General features: G+C 54.3%; 1 protein-coding gene across 1 annotated transcript in view; it reads right to left on the bottom strand.

Annotated features, from left to right (window-relative positions):
- Positions 1-2,574: 2,574 nt before the first annotated feature.
- The window catches only part of ndufv3 (NADH:ubiquinone oxidoreductase subunit V3), a 46,239-nt gene continuing 32,429 nt past the window's right edge, over positions 2,575-16,384 (bottom strand). Inside the window, exons 3-4 of the mRNA XM_086007341.1 lie at positions 11,095-12,090; positions 2,575-2,831 (exon numbers count right to left, since the gene is read on the bottom strand). Of these exons, the coding sequence (XP_085863467.1) occupies positions 2,671-2,831; positions 11,095-12,090 (1,157 nt within the window). The 3' untranslated portion in view covers positions 2,575-2,670. The remainder of the gene's footprint in view (positions 2,832-11,094; positions 12,091-16,384) is intronic.

The raw sequence follows: 16,384 nt of genomic DNA, 5'->3' as shown, positions 1-16,384 counted from the left end.
CTGGGAGATGCTCAGTGAGCAGAGTCTGGGTCTGGGAGATGCTCAGTGAGCAGAGTCTGGGTCTGGGAGATGCTCAGTGAGCAGAGTCTGGGTCTGGGAGATGCTCAGTGAGCAGAGTCTGGGTCTGGGAGATGCTCAGTGAGCAGAGTCTGGGTCTGGGAGATGCTGTGAGCAAGTCTGGGTCTGGGAGATGCTGTGAGCAGAGTCTGGGTCTGGGAGATGCTCAGTGAGCAGAGTCTGGGTCCGGGAGATGCTCAGTGAGCAGTCTGGGTCTGGGAGATGCTCAGTGAGCAGAGTCTGGGTCTGGGAGATGCTCAGTGAGCAGAGTCTGGGTCCGGGAGATGCTCAGTGAGCAGTCTGGGTCTGGGAGATGCTCAGTGAGCAGAGTCTGGGTCTGGGAGATGCTCAGTGAGCAGAGTCTGGGTCTGGGAGATGCTGTGAGCAGAGTCTGGGTCTGGGAGATGCTCAGTGAGCAGAGTCTGGGTCTGGGAGATGCTCAGTGAGCAGAGTCTGGGTCTGGGAGATGCTCAGTGAGCAGAGTCTGGGTCTGGGAGATGCTCACTGAGCAGAGTCTGGGTCCAGGAGATGCTCAGTGAGCAGAGTCTGGGTCCGGGAGATGCTCAGTGAGCAGAGTCTGGGTCTGGGAGATGCTCAGTGAGCAGAGTCTGGGTCTGGGAGATGCTCAGTGAGCAGAGTCTGGGTCTGGGAGATGCTCAGTGAGCAGAGTCTGGGTCTGGGAGATGCTCAGTGAGCAGAGTCTGGGTCCAGGAGATGCTCAGTGAGCAGAGTCTGGGTCTGGGAGATGCTCAGTGAGCAGAGTCTGGGTCCGGGAGATGCTCAGTGAGCAGAGTCTGGGTCTGGGAGATGCTCAGTGAGCAGAGTCTGGGTCTGGGAGATGCTCAGTGAGCAGAGTCTGGGTCCGGGAGATGCTCAGTGAGCAGAGTCTGGGTCTGGGAGATGCTCAGTGAGCAGAGTCTGGGTCTGGGAGATGCTCAGTGAGCAGTCTGGGTCCGGGAGATGCTCAGTGAGCAGAGTCTGGGTCTGGGAGATGCTCAGTGAGCAGAGTCTGGGTCTGGGAGATGCTCAGTGAGCAGAGTCTGGGTCTGGGAGATGCTCAGTGAGCAGTCTGGGTCCGGGACATGCTCAGTGAGCAGTCTGGGTCCGGGAGATGCTCAGTGAGCAGAGTCTGGGTCTGGGAGATGCTCAGTGAGCAGAGTCTGGGTCCGGGAGATGCTCAGTGAGCAGAGTCTGGGTCCGGGAGATGCTCAGTGAGCGGAGTCTGGGTCTGGGAGATGCTCGGTGAGCAGTCTGGGTCTGGGAGATGCTCAGTGAGCAGAGTCTGGGTCCGGGAGATGCTGTGAGCAGAGTCTGGGTCTGGGAGATGCTCAGTGAGCAGAGTCTGGGTCCGGGAGATGCTGTGAGCAGAGTCTGGGTCTGGGAGATGCTCAGTGAGCAGAGTCTGGGTCTGGGAGATGCTCAGTGAGCAGAGTCTGGGTCTGGGAGATGCTCAGTGAGCAGAGTCTGGGTCTGGGAGATGCTCAGTGAGCAGTCTGGGTCTGGGAGATGCTCAGTGAGCAGTCTGGGTCTGGGAGATGCTCAGTGAGCAGAGTCTGGGTCTGGGAGATGCTCAGTGAGCAGAGTCTGGGTCTGGGAGATGCTCAGTGAGCAGTCTGGGTCTGGGAGATGCTCAGTGAGCAGTCTGGGTCTGGGAGATGCTCAGTGAGCAGAGTCTGGGTCTGGGAGATGCTCAGTGAGCAGAGTCTGGGTCTGGGAGATGCTCAGTGAGCAGAGTCTGGGTCTGGGAGATGCTCAGTGAGCAGAGTCTGGGTCTGGGAGATGCTCAGTGAGCAGTCTGGGTCTGGGAGATGCTCAGTGAGCAGTCTGGGTCTGGGAGATGCTCAGTGAGCAGTCTGGGTCTGGGAGATGCTCAGTGAGCAGTCTGGGTCTGGGAGATGCTCAGTGAGCAGTCTGGGTCTGGGAGATGCTCAGTGAACAGTCTGGGTCTGGGAGATGCTCAGTGAGCAGTCTGGGTCTGGGAGATGCTCAGTGAGCAGTCTGGGTCTGGGAGATGCTCGGTGAGCAGTCTGGGTCTGGGAGATGCTCAGTGAGCAGAGTCTGGGTCTGGGAGATGCTCAGTGAGCAGAGTCTGGGTCTGGGAGATGCTCAGTGAGCAGAGTCTGGGTCTGGGAGATGCTCAGTGAGCAGTCTGGGTCCGGGAGATGCTCAGTGAGCAGAGCCTGGGTCCGGGAGATGCTCGGTGAGCGGAGTCTGGGTCTGGGAGATGCTCAGTGAGCAGAGTCTGGGTCCGGGAGATGCTGTGAGCAGAGTCTGGGTCTGGGAGATGCTCAGTGAGCAGAGTCTGGGTCTGGGAGATGCTCAGTGAGCAGAGTCTGGGTCTGGGAGATGCTCAGTGAGCAGAGTCTGGGTCTGGGAGATGCTCAGTGAGCAGAGTCTGGGTCTGGGAGATGCTCAGTGAGCAGAGTCTGGGTCTGGGAGATGCTCAGTGAGCAGTGTACGGCAAAATAGTGGACCCAGAGAAAACGACAAAGGATGTAAATAGTAAACAGGCATGTGAACAGTGAATAGTTTTATTTAAGTTTAGCACTTTCTCGTGTTCTGTATATATTATTGTGCATATTGAAGGCACCAGCTGACCACAGGTGCGAGGGGTCAGTGGCGAGGGGTCTGTCTTCCTGAGGAGGGCTGAGGCAACCTGTACTTTGCCATCTCCATGTCCAGGTCTACAAAGGTCAGGGGGGTGTACTCGTGGTGCTGGGTGTTCTTGTAGGTGGAAGAGTCCAACACTTCCTCGCCTGGCTCCTCAACTGGCTCTGCACAAAACACAAACAATTCACTGAGAAAATGTTCTTCACAGCCAAGGAGTATCCCAGCCTCCCAGAGTATCCCAGTCTCCCGGTTTTGATTCCCAGGCTGGGCCTGGGCACACAAGGGCAGTAGAGATGCCACAATTTGCCTCAGTGTTGTCAGGGCTGCTAATGCTGATCACTCTCTAGTGACTGCTGTTGGAAATGTGGGTGTGCGCACGTTGTGGAGGTCAGAGGTTCAGCTACACAGCTGAATAGCCTGCTAGCACCTAAAACACCTATGGTTCCCAAAGCTCTCCACCACTGGAGTTTTCCTTGCCTCATGTCTTGGTCTGTTGTAGACTCATTGATATTGATCGATATGATTAGCCAACAACTCCATTATCGTTGTATTATCGACTACCAGGAAGGGAGAAGGCGAACTAGATGGGCCTCGGTCTTTTTACATCTAGCAATTCCGATGTCGCAATGTATCCCAGTGAGAGTTGGTGTTTTCAGGAGGGCAAGGCAGAACAGAGGAGAAACAAGGTCAGCAGAATAATCTAATCATCATAGTCCCTTAAATCAATCGACATGAATATCAGGTACATAACCATCACGTGGGAATTCGGCAACTGGCTGTCAGATGGTTCAAGGTTTTTAAATACATTATAATCAGCTTCAAATTACACATCAGCAGGTGGGTAACAGTACAGGGAGCTGGGAAGGAATGACTGTGCGGCAGCACATGCATGGCATGGTGGGCTCACTGGTCAGTATATCTGCAATCTCTGGGAATCTATCACTGACCTTAAACAATTCAATTACTGTATCATGGGTTTGGTCATCACCAATGTGAATTTGTACTGGGCTCATCCATTAACACCAGCAGACACTCCAATCAAAAACATTAGTGCAGACTGACTCACTCCAATCAGATACGTTAGTGCAGATTTTGCTCAGCTCCTACACACCTTATCAGTTCAAGATTGTGCTCATTTTTGCGATGTTTAATATAAAAACTCTCCGCCCCAGCTTCCAACTGGACTTGGTGGCACAGCACAAGCTACCAGCATAGCGACAGTGGCAGGGTTACAGGGACTGCCAGCAGCTGGACAGCCACAAGTGGCAATTGTTAAAAACCTTTCTCCCCATCACAGCATGCAGCTGTTTCTTAAACCAGCCTCGTGCCCTGGCATCACCCCCCTGCTGGTAACCCCATTCTAGCTGTTCACCTGCTCTGTGTAAAGAAATACATTTTAACATCTGTTCCAAACTCGCCCTTCATACCCAACCCCTGCTATTGTTCCGGGTTTACTGTCTCTATCCCAATAATTAACTTATCGACCTCCCTAAACCCCCTCGACATCTCTTTCCAAAGCTGAAGAGACACATTTTAACAAATTGCTCCTCCAACACTGGGACCAGTCTATACACTGCCTCTGTGTCTTGGGCAGCTCTCGAATGTCGTGCTGCCCAGTGTTCTGGATGCTGCCTGGCCCCGTCAAGCTTCACCATGGCATTTGGGATTGGCACTCAACTGATTTGACAATATGACCAGAATCCATCTCATTCTGCTTCTAGCCGCCTCACACTAGACACAGTGAGCGAGGCAACTAATGCCTCAGATCTTTCAACATTCCCACTTGACCAGACTTATCTCAGCCCTGGACACAAGTTACAAATCTCACTGCAGGTGGCACTGCCACCTTCCAGAGCTTAGATTGAGGTCTGAACATTGAAATTTGACTCTTGTGGCATCTGGAACAGATGGACTATTGAGGAAAAGTAACAGATAATATCGCTGATGCAGAGAGCACCCATGTCACTGGCACACATGCTCCTTGGTCTCTATCACAAGCCGAGTTCGGATGAGGCCCTTCATTTATTCTCATCGCTCCAGAATAGCTGCAGGAGGGAGACAGACAACAGTAAACAGTCAGCGGGAGCCCAGAATCAGCTGCATAGAGTTACTGGCCACAGCGGAGGCACTTGCTTTGTAGTTTAACAGATGAAAGATTAAAGGTAAACAGGCTGAGAGCATGGAATCAGCATCAATAGTCGCAGGCTGGCATTCATACAGTCACTGGAGTGTAAGAGTTAACAGGGGCTACAGCAGTGGAGCAGCAAAAAGGCACCAAAGCACCAATGGCAGAGAAGTACGGGGGGAACAACATACAAGGAAGACCCACACCCCCGCTTTCTGCCCTCCTTTCCTGAAGGCTCCCATACTGGGTATAATTCCACTTCTATCAGTAGCTCACCAATACCTCATCCCTCTTCTGACTCAGATCCACCCACCAGTGAGTATTGGCTGTTCAACTGTGGCAGGCACCACAGCAAAGCCCAATCCTGTCTGTAGTGTATGTACCTTTAAGAGGAACTATGTTTTTGAAGCCCCTGTATACTGTAGTACCAGTAGTGACCACTCGGGTATATAAGCCTGTATAGCGTCTTGTGTAGTTAGTTCACCTCCAGACTTTGTTCAGTAAACACTTGTTAAATCAACTCCTGCATTCCGTGTCTCCATTAACACACGGATCTAACAGTGGCGACGAGTTAGAAACGAACTTACCTGCAATTCGGCAGCACCTCAAGGAGATCGATTCCTCAGACTAAGGTCGAAGCCAGAAGCAAGAAAAAAAAACTGTGGTTTCCCCAGCTAAACGGGCTGGTGGCAGGTAGTGCACTGATCCTTCCTGGGCTGCGGCGGGCTAGAGCTCAATCGGGTGGCTCTGCAACGGGGCCGGGCAGCGAGTCGGGAAGCAGAAGCAAAGAGAGAGGGAGGGTGGAGCACTCAGGGCGCGGCCGGTGCTGCAAAGCAGGTCGGCGTTCGGACCGAGCAGAGGGACCGCTCCACGACGGGAACGGTTCTCCAAGTAACGGAGAAACTATTGAAGCGATATATAAAAAAAAATAGAAATACCGCGAAAAGCTGCAGGTTGCAACGGGAACCGCGGAGAACAGCGTTGGCAGCAGCGCGGGAGGCGCCATCTTAACTCGGCGGGGAAGAAAGAAAAGCGCGGGAAGTGCCATTTTAGATTTTCAAGATGCCGAAGACTGGCAATATTACTGCTTTCGATAGTGATATAGAAGATTGGACCACATATGTGGAAAGAGTGGAGGTATATTGCAAGGCGAATGAAGTAGCGGATGATAAAAAGGCATCGGTACTTCTAAATCTGATGGGCGCAAGGACATACGGGCTGTTGCGAAACTTGATCACTCCAGCCAAACCGATGGACAAGAATTTTAAGGAGATTGTTGATACCTTACAGGAGCACTTAAACCCAACACCGCTGCTGATAGCGGAACGATTCAAATTCTTCAGGAGGAATCAGCACAAGAATGAAAGTAACGCTGATTACCTCACCGAATTACGAAAGCTGTCAAAGCACTGCCAATTCGGGGCAGGACTGGCAGATTCTCTACGAGACAAATTCGTCTGCGGTCTCCTAAGCGAAGGAACACAGAAAAGACTACTTTCTGAGAAAGATTTGACACTGGATAAGGCTTTCAGTGTGGCTGTATCATACGAAGCAGCAGCAAGAGGAGCTGCAGAGATACAGCAAAAGCCACAGGACTTCGGCACCCATGAAATGACACGGGGTTTCGAGAGATGTTATCGCTGCGGCAGATCCACCCATGACCAGAAGGACTGCTGGTTCAAGGACAAAGCATGCAGGCAATGCGGAAAGATGGGACACATTGCACGTGTATGCAGATCTGGAAAGAAATCCGCTGACAGTAAAAAGGTCAATAAGGAAAAGTACAGAAAGGTACAAATGATGACGGACAGTAGCTCCGAAGACCAGAAGAGCGATAGCAACTCCGGAAACAAGAGACTAAGCTGTCTCAAATTACATAATGTAATTGCCAAAGAAGATTGCCAAAGAAGATTACCAGACCATTTGGGTTACCCTCACGATAGCGGGGTCCCCAGTCAAAAATGGAGCTAGATACAGGATCAGCTCTGACCGTCATGAGTCGACGGGATTACGAGCGGCTATTTCCGCATATACCTTTGAAAGACACATCCATTATCTTGAAGACATATACGGGGCAGAAAGTATACCCCAGAGGGAAAATAAGGGTGCCTGTTGTATACAACGGCAAGGAAATACAGAAGTTGTATTTATACGTTCTGCAAGATGGTGGTCCACCGTTGTTGGGACGTGAATGGATCAGAAAGATACGTTTAGACTGGCACTCCATTCAGGCACTGACGGTGACCAGTAAGGAAAAAAACGATGATGACGTCATACCTGGACGATTAAAAGAAATCTTGGCTAACGCCAAAGAAGTGTTTCAACAGGAACTAGGAACCTTGAAAGGCGCCACCGCCTCAATAAAAGTGGAAGATGCGGCAATTCCCAAGTTTTTTAAGGCAAGGCCGGTGCCATACGCAATTCGTCCAGCCGTCGATGCAGAGCTGGAGAATTTGGAAAAAGCAGGCGTGTTATCCAAGGTAGATTGGAGCGAGTGGGCAACACCCATCGTCCCGGTCATGAAGAAAACGTTGAATAATGATAAATCTGAAGAACAGAGAAAAGTTCGCATCTGTGGGGACTTCAAGGTGACTGTAAACCCGGTTCTTCACACGGTACAGTATCCTCTTCCGAGGATAGAAGATATTTTCGCCTCACTATCCGGAGGGAAACGTTTCACCAAAATTGACTTAGCACAGGCATATCTACAGATGGAGGTTGAGGAGGCCTCTAAAAAGTATCTCACGATAAACACACACAAGGGCCTGTACCAGTACAATCGACTGGTTTTCGGAGTGGCATCAGCTCCGGCTATCTGGCAAAGAGCTATGGAGCAAGTCCTGCAAGGGATTCCGGGGACTCAATGCTACCTAGACGACATCCTTGTAACAGGAGAAAATGACAACGAGCACCTTGCCAACTTGGAGCAGGTGCTCACGAGGCTGAGAGAACAGGGCCTACGAGCAAATCGCCCCAAGTGCGAATTTTTCCAGAAACAAATATCATATTGTGGCCATGTCATTAACGAAGAAGGGTTGCATAAGTCACCTGAAAAAATTGAAGCGGTCGTAAAGGCCCCAGCACCTGAAAATGTCTCACAATTAAGGTCGTTCCTGGGATTAGTAAATTACTATCATAAATTTTTACCAAACTTGTCGACGGTTCTGCACCCTCTTAACGCACTGCTACAAACGGGAGTAGTTTGGAAATGGAGCGAAGACTGTAAACGTGCCTTCCATAAATGCAAAGGCTTGATCACGTCCAGGGAAGTGTTGGCTCATTACAACCCATCACTGCCAATCAGACTGGCGTGCGATGCATCCCCTTACGGCGTGGGAGCGGTATTATCGCATAGATTCCCTGATGGCTCGGAGCGGCTGATAGCTTTTGCGTCACGCTCATTGAACTCAGCTGAGCGTAACTATGCCCAGATCGACAGGGAGGCACTCAGCCTGGTGTGGGGGGTGAAGAAATTCAACCATTACCTACACGGACAAAAATTTACCTTGTTGACTGACCATCAACCCCTCGTCTCCATATTCAACCCTAAAAAGGGCGTTCCCATTATGACAGCGCAAAGGCTACAGAGGTGGTCCCTTTTCCTAGGGGCACACCAATATGACATAGAATACAAAGGAACAAAACAGCATGGGAATGCTGACGGGTTATCGCGCCTACCGTTGCCAACGGTGGAAGAGGCGCCTACAGTGGACCCAGTGGAGATGTTCCACGCGACCATAGTGGAATGTTTACCGGAGACAAATTCTACCATTGAAAAGGAAACGCGAAATGACCCGACTCTCTCACGAGTCTACGATTTAATGGTGAAGGGATGGCCAGCACATGGCGAACCACTGTTGCCAGCATTCTCGCAAAGAAGAGAACAGCTGTCAGTGTGCCGAGGAACCTTGATGTGTGGATCCAGAGTGGTGATTCCACCCAAACTCAAGGATAGAGTGCTAAAGGAGCTTCACGAGGGGCATCTGGGTGGAGTGAAAATGAAGAACTTAGCCAGAGTGTTTGTGTGGTGGCCAGGTATCGATGGAGACATCGAAGAAATGACCAAGAGCTGTCTAGGATGCCAGAAGGTCCAAAACGCCCCACCACAAGCCCCTCTACATCCATGGGAGTGGCCCTCATCTCCATGGCAAAGGGTACATATCGACTTTGCTGGTCCATTTATGGACTCAATGTTCTTAATCGCGGTGGATGCACACTCCAAGTGGCCGGAGGTAATAAAGATGTCCTCCACCACCACGGAAAAAACCATCACAGTATTAAGGACCATATTCGCCAGGAATGGGCTGCCTGAACAGATCTGTTCTGATAATGGACCGCAATTTGTATCCGAAGAATTCAGGAAGTTCTTAAAAAACAATGGGGTTAAGCACTACACGTCCGCCCCATACCATCCCGCCACCAATGGATTGGCTGAAAGGTTTGTCCAGACCTTCAAGAAGGCTATAAAGGCCATGGGTAATGAAGACATAAATCTACAACATAAGGTAGATAACTTCTTGTTTGCGTACAGGAATGCAACACATGTGGTTACAAACCAAACCCCCGCCATGATGTTTGTCAATAGAAGCCTAAGATGCCGGCTGGATTTGGTCAAGCCAAACGTCAGAAGGGACGTAGAGAACTGGCAATTTCAAAGCATGAATGAAAGGCCAACTAGAAACTTCCAGATAGGTCAACCAGTTTTGGCCCGGGACTACTGTACCGAGAAATGGCAGCCTGGAACTATTTGCACATGACTAGGACCGCTGATGTATACCGTGGACATTGGAGAAAGCATAATAAGGCGCCATGCTGACCAGATCATAGAGTCATCCGAAAAAGGACAACCTACACCACAACTCTATACGCCTAGTGATGAAGCAGAGATACCCGTAGTATCTACCTCCGATCCGGTGATACTGGAACCAGATGAACCCGACACTGGCATTGAAGCCGAATCGACCTTGCCAAAAGAACCTACTACACCACCGAGGCGTTATCCGGACCGAGTCAGGAAGCCTCCAGAGAGACTGAATTTGTAATTGATTAACTTCAGCAAATGTGTATATTATTGTTCTTGTAAAAATGTTATTTAATGATTACTTAAAATGTTATGTACTATTTATCTAAAAGGGGAGGAATTGTAGTGTATGTACCTGTATGTGCTTGTTCTCTCTACACAGATGCGGCCGGACCTGCTGTGATTTCCAGCCAAAAAAAATGTTTTTTGTCTGTTTTTTTGTTTTTCATACAGACCCCAGCATCTGCAATATTTGACCCCTTGTGACCCCACCTTTATGCATTTCTCCACTTCACCTGAAGAAGGAGCAGCGCTCCGAAAGCTTGTGATTTCAAATAAAGCTGTTGGACTATAACCTGGTGTTGTGTGACTTCTTACATTTGTACCTTTAAGAGGAACTATGTTTTTGAAGCCCCTGTATACTGTAGTACCAGTAGTGACCACTCGGGTATATAAGCCTGTATAGTGTCTTGTGTAGTTAGTTCACCTCCAGACTTTGTTCAGTAAACACTTGTTAAATCAACTCCTGCATTCCGTGTCTCCATTAACACACGGATCTAACACTGTCCTCATTGTTCACACATCCACCTTGTCACTGGACCTGGAGCAGGATCCTGGTTTTTGCCACACCCTCCCTCCCTCCCTCCCCCCACAACCCAGAGATACAGCAGCCCCAGCACTGCCCAGATGCACCAGGTAACTAACTCACCCGATCATTACTGACACTCACCTGATCATGAGTACTATTGGTCCTGTCACTCACCCCCACCACCACTGACTGCTATTGCTGCTGTTACTATCTCCACCCAATGCACTTCAAACCCCAAGTGAAAGTTTATTCCTGCTATCAAACAGGAACCTCACCCAACACGACACTACCTGGGTGGCTCCGGCTATCAGCCATCCCAATCCACACAGCATTCGTTCACCTCTGATCCTTGCAACCCCGCTGCTACTCAGAAAGCTGTCAATTTTCACCCTGTTGTGAGAGTTAATGGGCACAGCGATCAGCGAGATTCTATCTCATAAAAATCCCTTCTAACCCTAATCTTGCCAGTGGCTGATTAATTCTATACTCGTTCTCTAGCTCTGTTTGCAGTTCCATTAGATAACCTGACAGTGCCTGCCTTCACCCTGCCCGCCCGCCCGCACCCACCCTCGCCTTGCCTCTCTAAATCTCTTCACACCTAGAGCGCTCAGTTCTGGATGCTGCTCTCACACTCTTGCCTGACTACCAGTAAACATAGCCCAGGTTTGAGGTGGAGATTAAACCGGCGAGTACCCTGTGGTGTGGCCAGAGCCTCAGTTAAAGCTGGAGCAGCAGATTCTGGTGTTATCTCCTCAGCCGACTCGTGCTCTGGTCCTGGCGTTCCACCCTGCGCCGGGAGCGCCCACGCTTTCGGCGGGCTGCTTGCCGCGATTTCTTGGGTTACGGATTTGACTTTTGGTAGCGAGCTTGCTCCTGGTGACGTTACTGTGGCGTTGGCCCCACCGTGGAGTTCAATGCTCGCCGACGCTTTGGCCCCAGCGCGGAGTTCATTCCTCGGCGATGCTTTGGCCCCAACGCGGAGTTCACTGCTCGGTGATGCGCGGTTCCTCTGCGCTATTGTCTCCAGACGGGCAGCTTGTGCCTCTTTCTCTCTCCCCATTTTGCTCAGCTCTGTGGGAGATTCTCCCGCCAAGTCCTTGGCGACCGGGGCTTCGGCAGGTCGGGGCTTTGCCTGTGGCTCGCTGACCTGACCTCCTCGGGTCACTTCCTTCCGGTCAGCGACCCTGGCTGGGGTGCAGTGGTCAGAATCATGCCTTGGAAATTCAACTGGAGTCTTTACAGCGTCTTCGGGCACAGTTTCTTCGTCGGAGTCGGAGCTGGAGTCGGAGCTGGATTCGGAGCTGGAGTCGGACTCTTCCTCAGCGGCTGATTTCTCACCCACAGGCGCTCCGCTGGCACTCGAGTGACCGACTGCCATTGACCGCTCACCGTGTTCTGGAATTCCCTGTGCGGAGCTGAGCACCTCTCCTCGCTGGTTCCTGGGAGGCGGTAATGGTATGGGACCAGGATCTCTCCCGGGAAAGAGCAGCAGCGTTTTGTTGGATAAGAGGCTTGCTCGTTTTGTGCTGGTTATCTCTGCAGCTTGAATGTGGGAATGGCTGCTCGAGACCTCACCGGCCTCGGCTCCTGTGTGACAGACAGCGGAGGGCAAGGGGTCAGCACACTGCCCTGCCATTTTGTTGCTAAGCAGTCCAGCTGTATCCACTGGAGCCACCACAACCCTGTCATCTAAGAAACGGCACAAACAGGAACAAGGTCACTCTCTCTGCAAGAAGAAACAACATTAAAGCTTGCACCCAGCGTAAAAGGACAACCAAGTAATAGAGAGTTTCTTCGAGTTCTGACAAGAATCTGCATTTCCACTTAATACCAATCAACACAGACCGATTCCCAGCCCGTGAAACAACCGCACAGAACAGAAAGTGATGGTAAAGAGCTGCAGCCTGGACTGGGGCCAAGGACACACAGGGCAAGATGGCCCAGGAACACAGTGTACCATCAAAACGAGCAACAATCAACACTGCGAGAGGCGAGAGAGACACTGTGAGGGAGGATAGAGAGAGACACGGCGAGGGGAGACAGAGAGACACGGTGAAGGGAGACAGAGAGACACCGCGAGGGGAGACAGAGAGAAACGCGGCGAGGGGAGACAGAGAGAGACACGGCGAGGGGACACAGAGAGAGACACGGCGAGGGGACACAGAGACAGACACGGCGAGGGGAGACAGAGACAGACACGGCGAGGGGAGACAGAGAGACACCGCGAGAGGAGACAGAGAGAGACACGGCGAGGGGAGACAGAGAGAGACACGGCGAGGGGAGACAGAGAGAGACACGGCGAGGGGAGACAGAGAGAGACACGGCGAGGGGAGACAGAGAGAGACACGGCGAGGGGAGACAGAGAGAGACACGGCGAGGGGAGAGAGAGACACGGCGAGGGGAGACAGAGAGAGACACGGCGAGGGGAGAAAGAGAGAGACACGGCGAGGGGAGAAAGAGAGAGACACGGCGAGGGGAGAGAGAGAGAGACACGGCGAGGGGAGACACGCGAGGGGAGACAGAGAGAGACACGGCGAGGGGAGACAGACACCGCGAGGGGAGAGAGAGAGAGACACGGCGAGGGGAGACAGAGAGACACCGCGAGGGGAGACAGAGAGAGACACGGCGAGGGGAGACAGAGAGAGACACGGCGAGGGGAGACAGAGAGAGACACGGCGAGGGGAGAGAGAGAGAGACACGGCGAGGGGAGAGAGAGAGAGAGACACGACGAGGGGAGAGAGAGAGAGAGACACGACGAGGGGAGACAGAGAGAGACACGGCGAGGGGAGAGAGAGAGAGACACGGCGAGGGGAGACAGAGAGAGACACGGCGAGGGGAGACAGAGAGAGACACGGCGAGGGGAGAGAGAGAGAGACACGGCGAGGGGAGACAGAGAGAGACACGGCGAGGGGAGACAGAGAGAGACACGGCGAGGGGAGACACGCGAGGGGAGACAGAGAGAGACATGGCGAGGGGAGACAGAGAGAGACACGGCGAGGGGAGACAGAGAGACACCGCGAGGGGAGCAAGAGAGAGACATGGCGAGGGGAGACAGAGACAGACACGGCGAGGGGAGACAGAGAGAGACACGGCGAGGGGAGACAGAGAGAGACACGCGAGGGGAGAGAGAGACACGCGAGGGGAGAGAGAGACACCGCGAGGGGAGCGAGAGACACGGCGAAGGGAGACAGAGAGACACGGCGAAGGGAGACAGAGAGACACGGCGAAGGGAGAGAGAGACACGGCGAGGGGAGACAGAGAGAGACACGGCGAGGGGAGACAGAGAGCGACACGGCGAGGGGAGACAGAGAGAGACACGGCGAGGGGAGACAGAGAGAAACACGGCGAGGGGAGACAGAGAGAGACCGTGAGGGGAGACAGAGAGACACCGCGAGGGGAGACAGAGAGAAACCGCGAGGGGAGACAGAGAGACATCGCGAGGGGAGACAGAGAGACACCGCGAGGGGAGACAGAGAGAGACACGGCGAGGGGAGACAGAGAGAGACACGGCGAGGGGAGACAGAGAGAGGCACGGCGAAGGGAAACAGAGAGACACCGCGAAGGGAGACAGAGAGACACCACGAGGGGAGACAGAGACAAGGCGAGGGGAGAGAGAGAGAGACACGGCGAGGGGAGACGGAGAGAGACACGGCGAGGGGAGACGGAGAGAGACACGGCGAGGGGAGACGGAGAGAGACACGGCGAGGGGAGACGGAGAGAGACACGGCGAGGGGAGACGGAGAGAGACACGGCGAGGGGAGACGGAGAGAGACACGGCGAGGGGAGACGGAGAGAGACACGGCGAGGGGAGACGGAGAGAGACACGGCGAGGGGAGACGGAGAGAGACACGGCGAGGGGAGACGGAGAGAGACACGGCGAGGGGAGACGGAGAGAGACACGGCGAGGGGAGACGGAGAGAGACACGGCGAGGGGAGACGGAGAGAGACACGGCGAGGGGAGACGGAGAGAGACACGGCGAGGGGAGACGGAGAGAGACACGGCGAGGGGAGACGGAGAGAGACACCGCGAGGGGAGACGGAGAGAGACACGGCGAGGGGAGACAGAGAGACACCGCGAGGGGAGACAGAGAGAGACACGGCGAGGGGAGACAGAGAGAGGCACGGCGAGGGGAGACAGAGAGACACCGCGAGGGGAGACAGAGAGAGACACGGCGAGGGGAGACAGAGAGAGACACGGCGAGGGGAGACAGAGAGACACCGCGAGGGGAGACAGAGAGACACCGCGAGGGGAGACAGAGCGAGGGGAGAGAGAGAGAGACACCGCGAGCGGAGACGGAGAGAGACACGGCGAGGGGAGACGGAGAGAGACACGGCGAGGGGAGACGGAGAGAGACACGGCGAGGGGAGACGGAGAGAGACACGGCGAGGGGAGACGGAGAGAGACACGGCGAGGGGAGACGGAGAGAGACACGGCGAGGGGAGACGGAGAGAGACACGACGAGGGGAGACGGAGAGAGACACGGCGAGGGGAGACGGAGAGAGACACGGCGAGGGGAGACGGAGAGAGACACGGCGAGGGGAGACGGAGAGAGACACGGCGAGGGGAGACGGAGAGAGACACGGCGAGGGGAGACGGAGAGAGACACGGCGAGGGGAGACGGAGAGAGACACGGCGAGGGGACACGGAGAGAGACACCGCGAGGGGACACGGAGACAGACACCGCGAGGGGACACGGAGACAGACACCGCGAGGGGAGACAGAGAGACACCGCGAGGGGAGACAGAGAGACACCGCGAGGGGAGACAGAGAGACACCGCGAGGGGAGACAGAGAGACACCGCGAGGGGAGACAGAGAGAGACACGGCGAGGGGAGACAGAGAGAGACACCGCGAGGGGAGAGAGAGAGAGACACGGCGAGGGGAGACAGAGAGAGACACGGCGAGGGGAGACAGAGAGAGACACGGCGAGGGGAGACAGAGAGAGACACGGCGAGGGGAGACAGAGAGAGACACGGCGAGGGGAGACAGAGAGAGACACGGCGAGGGGAGACAGAGAGAGACACGGCGAGGGGAGACAGAGAGAGAGAGAGACACGGCGAGGGGAGACAGAGAGAGACACCGTGAGAAGAGGGAGTGAGAGACACCACGAGGGGAGACAGACAGAGACACCGCGAGGGGAGACAGAGAGAGACACCGCGAGGGGAGACAGAGAGAGACACCGCGAGGGGAGACAGAGAGAGAGACCGCGAGGGCAGACGGAGAGAGACACGGCGAGGGCAGACGGAGAGAGACACGGCGAGGGCAGACGGAGAGAGACACGGCGAGGGCAGACGGAGAGAGACACGGCGAGGGCAGACGGAGAGAGACACGGCGAGGGCAGACGGAGAGAGACACGGCGAGGGCAGACGGAGAGAGACACGGCGAGGTCAGACGGAGAGAGACACGGCGAGGGGAGAGAGAGAGACACGGCGAGGGGAGAGAGAGAGACACGGCGAGGGGAGAGAGAGAGACACGGCGAGGGGAGAGAGAGAGACACGGCGAGGGGAGAGAGAGAGACACGGCGAGGGGAGAGAGAGAGACACGGCGAGGGGAGAGAGAGAGACACGGCGAGGGGAGAGAGAGAGACACGGCGAGGGGAGAGAGAGAGACACGGCGAGGGGAGAGAGAGAGACACGGCGAGGGGAGAGAGAGAGACACGGCGAGGGGAGAGAGAGAGACACGGCGAGGGGAGAGAGAGAGACACGGCGAGGGGAGAGAGAGAGACACGGCGAGGGGAGAGAGAGAGACACGGCGAGGGGAGAGAGAGAGACACGGCGAGGGGAGAGAGAGAGACACGGCGAGGGGAGAGAGAGAGACACGGCGAGGGGAGAGAGAGAGACACGGCGAGGGGAGAGAGAGAGACACGGCGAGGGGAGAGAGAGAGACACGGCGAGGGGAGAGAGAGAGACACGGCGAGGGGAGAGAGAGAGACACGGCGAGGGGAGAGAGAGAGACACGGCGAGGGGAGAGAGAGAGACACGGC

The sequence above is a fragment of the Somniosus microcephalus genome, chromosome 14 (assembly GCF_052327205.1).
Source record: "Somniosus microcephalus isolate GS21.2 chromosome 14, FLI_Smic_1.0, whole genome shotgun sequence".
Lineage (NCBI taxonomy): Eukaryota > Metazoa > Chordata > Chondrichthyes > Squaliformes > Somniosidae > Somniosus > Somniosus microcephalus.
The sequence above is the reverse complement of the archived record's forward strand: the minus strand, read 5'-3'. Positions and strand labels throughout refer to the sequence as shown.